The sequence below is a fragment of the Vigna umbellata genome, chromosome 1, assembly GCF_029865625.1.
Source record: "Vigna umbellata cultivar VRB3 chromosome 1, Vumbellata_1.0, whole genome shotgun sequence".
Taxonomy (NCBI): Eukaryota; Viridiplantae; Streptophyta; class Magnoliopsida; order Fabales; family Fabaceae; genus Vigna; species Vigna umbellata.
Genome location: NC_142165.1, coordinates 3,426,318 through 3,433,616, shown reverse-complemented (window position 1 = coordinate 3,433,616; position 7,299 = coordinate 3,426,318). Strand labels below are relative to the sequence as shown.

The window sequence follows — 7,299 nt, the reverse complement described above, 5'->3', positions numbered from 1 at the left end:
TGGTTATTGAGGTGTTAGAAAATATTTTTTGTAACCTAAAAATAAAACAAAGTACTTAATGGTGCTTGTATTTAGGTATAAAAATGATTAATTAATAATCCTATGCTCTAAGTCACTACATATAAGATTTGAGTAAATTTATGAATTGATTTTGACTTAAAATTGGAATTAAGATAATTATATGAGAGTGAAGTTGGTATAATCTAATTTTGACAATTCAATACTTTTTTAATTTTTATTAGTTTGATAAAAATACTAAAAAAATTTGTCGTGGAGCTGTTTGTCTAAATTAATTATGAATTATACTAGTTGTTATATATTGTATAAGTCTCACACGTACAATATCCACAAAAATGGAGGTAAGGGATTGTAGTCGGAGGTTAAGTCGGTGATGAGTCGCGAATCCGTGACAAGAGGAGAAGAATGAATGAGAGGGTATTTAAGTTTATTAAATTTTTTAATAAAAGTAAAATGAATTTATGGATTTTATAGGTGCAATAAGAAGAAAAGGGAGGTGAAGAAAACAATTGCCATAACCAAAACCTACATTCTTGAAAGTTTTTATAAGCTATATGAGAACCTGTCCTCCAAAAAAGCTTCTTTATTGTAAAATTCATAACTTTATATTTTTAATATGTGTACACACACTAACACATAATTCTGTAAAATTAAAAAGAAACGCATTACAAATCATAATAACAGAAAATTTAGACGTTCAATATGCATAGAAAAGCAGTTAATACATTAGTTTTTTGAACAGAGTATACTGTAAATTCAATGTTAATATTCTTATAAAACTTATGAGTGCGTTATTAGTTGCTCAAAATATTCAAAATATGTTTAAAACGGTAACAAAAAATAATGTAAAACTCCAACGTCCACCCATAAATTGTTAGCATTCTTTCTACGTTTAACTCTACACTTAAATACGCAAATCTAAAATATGCTTGATATAGAGTTTATTTTGGTGGGCATAAAATGGTTGATTACAGTGACACACTACTTAGTCACCTTTTCCAGTCATTAGTGGAGAAGTATTCCACTTTGATGATGAAGATAGGTAATACACACATTCAGTTGCTCTCAATTGCTCTTCATTTCTTTTCATTCATTAAGCCTTTATGGCTAACCATATGGTCCTATGCAGCCTATATATTGAGTATTATATGGTCTTCATTTAGGGAATGGTTTACTTTGTGAAGCACAAAGACACTCCAATGAGGATTTATCTCTTCCATAATTAAGAAAGCATGTACCTACCAGCCAAAAGTAGGCAATGCTTTAGGAAATACAGAGAGGAGCATATACATTTTATTAGTTCCACTGCTGATATGTATACATCAAATAATTAAGGGAAGACAATTTAAGTTAAGATACAGGTTTATGGCAAGTTTTAACAAGTTTGGGGCATTTAATCAGATTACTATAGCTTGGTATAGCACAACCAATCTTCTTCAGTTCTTGAAATGCTTGTATGGTCTCAGGATCAAAGCCACCTGCAAACTGAAAGGCTTTGTGGCTGATGAGTTGGATAAGAGGAAATGTTAACTTAAGGGTGTTTCATGAGGAATGTACTCTACCTGGTGTGCTCTGAATGCAAACTTAACTCCTTGTACAAAGAGGTTATCTTCCTGCAAAAGTTCATTTGACTCTATTTCCTTGGCTATCCTTTTCATGAATTCCTTTGCCAGTCTCAATGAACTTAGCTTCATCTGCAGTCAATAAAAAGCCTTTCAAGTTTCAATATATCTTGATGGTAATAACTGAATACCTTAACATAGAGGGTATGGATTTTTTTGGGGTCATTGAAATGATACTGTTCTCGCTGAAGCTAGAAGTGTAGGCATTATACCCCAATTAGTTTTCTGGTTGTTTGATCTATGTGAAATGGATAATCATACAAGATTATTCAACATCATCATGCATGATTTCGTTTAGTGTCTTGTTAGTTCTATTCTTGACTCTAGAGAATGCAAAAACATCTTTTTCTTGATTGAAAATAAGCTTGAGTTTAAGCATACTACCCAATAAACCTTATTAGAACAAAACACACCTCATCATATTAAGAATACTAACCAATAATAAACAGTATTTAATCAAAAAGTTGTGCTATATTATGGTCTCATGGCATAAACAATCTATCAAGTCTTAGCTGTATACCTGACCAATAAGACCTGAGTCCAACATCCACTCCCAAGGGATATGGAAATTCCTGTATCGCTTGCTAATACTCTCCCTCATCCTCTCTTTAGCACTCACACTTCTCTCCAACCTGCATATTTGTAAATGGCATTTTCAATTGATTTTAAGTATTGCTCAAAAGTTTTAGTATGAAATTTATGAATTTTGTACATGCTCGCCTGTCTTGCAGTGCTTGTATCTTTCTCAATGTCTGACACAATGGCTCTTTGGGATTGTCCTCATAGGATGAAACTTCAGATTCAAGGTTCTTCAGATCTCTGTAGTTACAAGCTGCTTCCCTCATTGCATCTACTTTTTGTTCTGGCCACTGCTGAAAATGTTTTAGCACTGACCTCTCATCCACCAACGAAGATAGTTCCCCATCGAGCCATTTCACAAACGTTTCCACCTCAGAAACATCTGCAAATGAAGCAGACTCTACCTCCTTAATTAAGAAACTGATGAACTCCCCTTGTCTTTGAACTTCTGATTTTATCTGTCCAGGGATGTGCACAGTATCAATGAAAATAGATATCAAGATTAATCAATGTTAAAACTTTTGACCCATGAAAATTAGTATTGAGAAGTTTGGGGCTAAACTTACAGCTGACAGATATGTTGAGCGGTTTTCAATTTCCTCAATCATGTTTCTGCTGAATGCTATTGTGGGAATTCCATTGGAATGTATTTTGTTTTCCATGTTAGCATCCTTTCGTGTAAGGGAACGATACAACTCTATTACTTCAGGCACACGGCGCACCGCTTTTAGCCCAACTAACGATAATTTTGGTGGTGTTGGAGGTGGTGGTGGTGCTATTGGCTGCATTTTAAGTACTTTCTCTTTTTTATGAAGAGGAAGAAGGAGGGCAGCAGAAGGTCTGGGTGGAGGAGCTGGTACTATTGCTGGTTTTTCTTTTCTAGGTGCTGATTCTTGAAAATCTGGATTTGTATGTATATTTGCATTTTCTGAACTCTTTTCACATGTGATTACCTGAACTGGTGATGATGCTTTAAGTTGAATTGGTTCTGAATTGTTGTTGCCATCGATGGATTTCTGTATCTTCTTCCACAGAACTGATTTTCTCTCCAAGTTGTGTGCTTTAAGTGAAATTACCTGTGACTTTAAGCGGCCAACTTCTTCTCTGAGTTCCTGGTTTTCCTTCTGTAGTAACTCGTCCCTTGCCATGTGAACTTCAAGTTTTTTCTTGAGAGAAGTGATCTCAGACTCATTCTCTCCCTGTAGCATTGTCTCTCCTTCTCTCATCAGAAAGATAGCTATAATATGCTTACCAATTTGATAGCTTGTTATTCTTCTAAATTTGGTCTTGCTTTTGAAGTAAGGTTGGTATGTAAGAGTTAAATCTGCAAGGATGCCCCTGAAAATGCTTCCAATGCCCTTATGGACATGAGGGGAACAATGATCTTGACAAGGATACTCTTGACATTTCACACTTCTTTAATGCACTTTGCTATAAAGACTCATTATGATTTCTTTGTGACAAATTTTATGGGGGATGGGAGATTACTTGGGCTTGATGGCAGCTCTATAGTATGTGATAGCTGCACTTAGAGAGCCATGTTAGGTACAACCTTAAATTCTTTGGTCAAATTTACTCTACTATAATGCTTTTGATTTTAGATTAATCTTTTTCGGGGTGAGATTTCTTGCTTTTTAATTTGTTATACTGTCATATCTTTGAGGGTTAATGGTTCACCAATGCTGCAAAAGTTTGCCAAGTGAGGTTATTTTGGCCTTGGTGAGTATATGCTTGTCTTGTCTCATTAATTTCTACTTTTGAATCATGTCCACTTTCTGACTCTTATTCAATTCAGATTTTCTATTTACTATACACGTGGCAAAACAGGAAACTAGTTTGTATACCAAACTGGTTATGAAGTTCTGACATAAACATAACTCTCTTTCATACCAGTCAAGATTCTTTACTGAGATTTTGGTGCTGTGAACGAACGTTAGAAATATACTATGTTGGTATTTTAAAAGTCCTTTTAATATGTTTTAAAACTTCAAAATCAGTGACAGTAAGAATCTAAATTCCTTTCATTCTTACAAGTTTCATGTCTCTTAGGTTGTCTTAACTGGTGGAATGGAGTGTCATTGGGTCATGCAAGCTCCATGGTTATGGTTGCCTTTTTTCATCATTTGAGAAGTGCACTTGTTGTTGAATGGCATTTGGCTATTTCTTTGCTTGTGAAGCAATGAAAAGAGAGGACAAAGGAGGTAGGAAAACGTATTCCATTATAGACAAGTTCCTGGGAGGGTGAAAATATTCACAAGGAAAGGTGGTGATAACTACAGCATACCAAATAAGATCCTATGACATGTACGTTTTTTTTTCTGAATCAATTATGTTGTCTCAAAGCCCCTTCAGAAACCTTGGTTCTTTTTCTTACTTTCTACTCCTTCCATGGACTTAAAATCACCACACCTTGTACCCATTCCACAACCGAAAGTGTGTGAAATTGATGTAGATTGGTGCTGCTGAGTCTATGGTCCTATGCTTTAGGTGAAGAACGTGAAAGTAATCAGAAACATTGTTCTTAAAGTATTCGTTCAAAACCTTAAAATTCAGATATTAAATTATGGCATTCCCTTCTCTTCACCATCACACTACCAACTTTTAGGAAACAACGTATGTGTTTTTCCTCTTGGGTAGGTAGCTCATCTCATCATTCCTTTAGTTCTAACTCGGAAAATCGAAAAAGTAGAGCTAGCACATGACAAAAAGTTGCATTAAGTAAAATATAGTATCAACTTAGAGAGATTTAGAGAAACAATAAGAAATAGCTAAATATATTTTTAGTCTAATATAAAATTGAAATTTGTCTGTATTCAAAATTTAATATAATTTGATCTTCAAACTTAAAAAATAAACAGATATATTCTCTCTAATTCAACTGTGTGAACTATTTTTTATGTGTTAAACAACATTTTAGATTAGAGTTTGAATTATTTATATCATTTGATATATTTTAGTTTAAATGTTATTCTGGAATATTGTTTAATATATAAAAAAATTAATATAATTGGATTAAAAAATTATATAAAAATAAAAATATATTGAAATATACAAATTTTAATTTTACATCTAAATACTAAAAATATATTAAATTTATAATATAAAAAATGGATAAGTAGATGCCCTAAACACAAGGGAAGAAGTGTACACCTCATGGAGGGTTTGAGAATTCTTGTGAAGATCCCATGACAGCTATAATTTTGTAAACATTTATTGAACGGTTGGAGGTGTATGGTTGGATAGCATGTACACATTGAATTTGAATACTAGGTCAACACATCAAAGATAACATATCAAATGGTGTTGTTACAATAATGAATATGGAACATGCATAACTTTAACTATGCTTATATAGCCCCACTTTCCAGCCTTGCAGGCTGTTTATATCCAAACCTTGGTACATTTTTCTTATCCAAACAAAAAAAAAAGAACGTACACAGCATTGATGATGGAAGAAATGCAAACAACATATTTTATAACACATTTTTTTATTGTTAAATTCATATAATAAGATAATAGAAATTAATGTGACACTTTTATTCAATGTTTTATTTATTGTTTACTTTTGTTAATATCACATTGGTGTGACCTTCCTTCATAAATAAAATTTTCAAAATATAATATTTCAACTCATTAAGAGATTAAAACACGTATATAAATTTATACAAATATTCACATATATTTATAGTCCTTAATCTATCTATCTATTCAACCTTCTCATATATACCAAAACTCATAAAATAGGGTAAACTAATATACTTCTCACTCACATGCATGTACCAAAACCCACAAAATAGGATAAGTTAACATATTTTTATAAAACATAATTATTTCTAAAACAAAACATTTTAGAATCTCATATCTTTTATCTCTCTCATACATATACACCCTCCTCTTAATAGATTATAACATAGCATCCCACCTCTTGAGTAGATTATAGGATAACATCCCACCTCTTGAGTAGATTATAGCATAACATTCCACCTCTTAGTAAATAATGGCATATATTCACAAATGTTTTCAATTTAAAATGTAATAAATTAAAATAATTCTTCTATTACATTAATATAATACTCAAATACATTATATTAATCAAATATAACAAAATAATGAGAGAATAATCAATTTTAGCATTTAATAAATTAAAATTTTATTTCTTTAAAATCATAAACATTGCCTCGATTGGTCAATATTTGGCTTGTTCAATCAGTATTTGGTTCGTTGAGCCAAAATTTTGCTCATTTAGTCAAATATCTCAACACTAAATTTTGACTCATCGAGTGAAAATTTAGTTCGTTTAGTGAATAACCACTAAAAGGCTTTATAAAAACAACTTTGCTTCTAAGCACTGTGAAGGCTTGCTTAACAACCAAACCAACCTTAACTCTCTAAATTTTTCATAAAATATATATGTCTAGCGAGGGTTTTACTCGTCCAATGACCCAAAACCTTGGAAACTTTTTTAACAAAGCTTGCTTAGGAAGTATTAGCTTGCCTAGCGAATAGAATGACATGAGCTCAATAGATTTTAAAGTTTTCATTTTTGTTTAGTAACTTATTGGCTTACCCAACAAGTTTATATAAATAAGAAGCTTCATAGATATATCATATTATCAAATTACTTTATTTGAGTGTTTTTACTCATTTCTCATATCAAAATCACTACATTAAGTTCAACATTAACCTCACATAAAACTAGTTGACTCAATTAATATATCTTATAGGATCAATGCTCACTTAACTATACAAAAACTCAACAACAAATTTCAATCAATATCCATATTCACATATATTAATCATTATTTAATAACAATCATCTCTATTATACACATTGTATTAGCTCTTATTCACCCAATTCAATCAGTTAATGTAATAAAATAATTAGTTTCCTTTACCCAAACTAAGTTCTTATCTTAATTGAATAAAGATTCATTTTGAACTTAAAAGAGTCATGTGTAAGTATTTCTCTCCCAAGTAAACATATTTCCAAAATAATTTAAGAAAAATATAAAATATGAATGTTAAACTCGCTTCTAGTCGCATCAAAGCCAACAAACTCAGTTTCCTCACTAATGTAGTA

The 7,299-nt window shown here is 31.8% G+C and overlaps 1 protein-coding gene across 3 annotated transcripts; it reads right to left on the bottom strand.

Moving 5' to 3' along the window:
- Positions 1-1,213: 1,213 nt before the first annotated feature.
- On the bottom strand, positions 1,214-3,597 carry LOC124847717 (CHUP1-like protein). 3 transcript variants are annotated; one of them, XM_088105615.1, is made up of 5 exons: positions 2,786-3,597; positions 2,361-2,677; positions 2,161-2,272; positions 1,581-1,712; positions 1,214-1,511 (listed from the first exon to the last, which is right to left on the bottom strand). In XM_088105615.1, the coding sequence occupies exons 1-5, from the start codon at positions 3,443-3,445 to the stop codon at positions 1,455-1,457; spliced, it is 1,278 nt and encodes a 425-aa protein (XP_087961741.1). In that variant the 5' UTR covers positions 3,446-3,597; the 3' UTR covers positions 1,214-1,454. The 3 variants fall into 3 exon arrangements, with proteins under 3 accessions (XP_087961741.1, XP_087961743.1, XP_047181223.2); XM_088105617.1 differs by having other exon boundaries at positions 1,214-1,496; XM_047325267.2 differs by having other exon boundaries at positions 1,214-1,503; positions 2,786-3,582.
- Between the last annotated feature and the right edge of the window lie 3,702 nt (positions 3,598-7,299).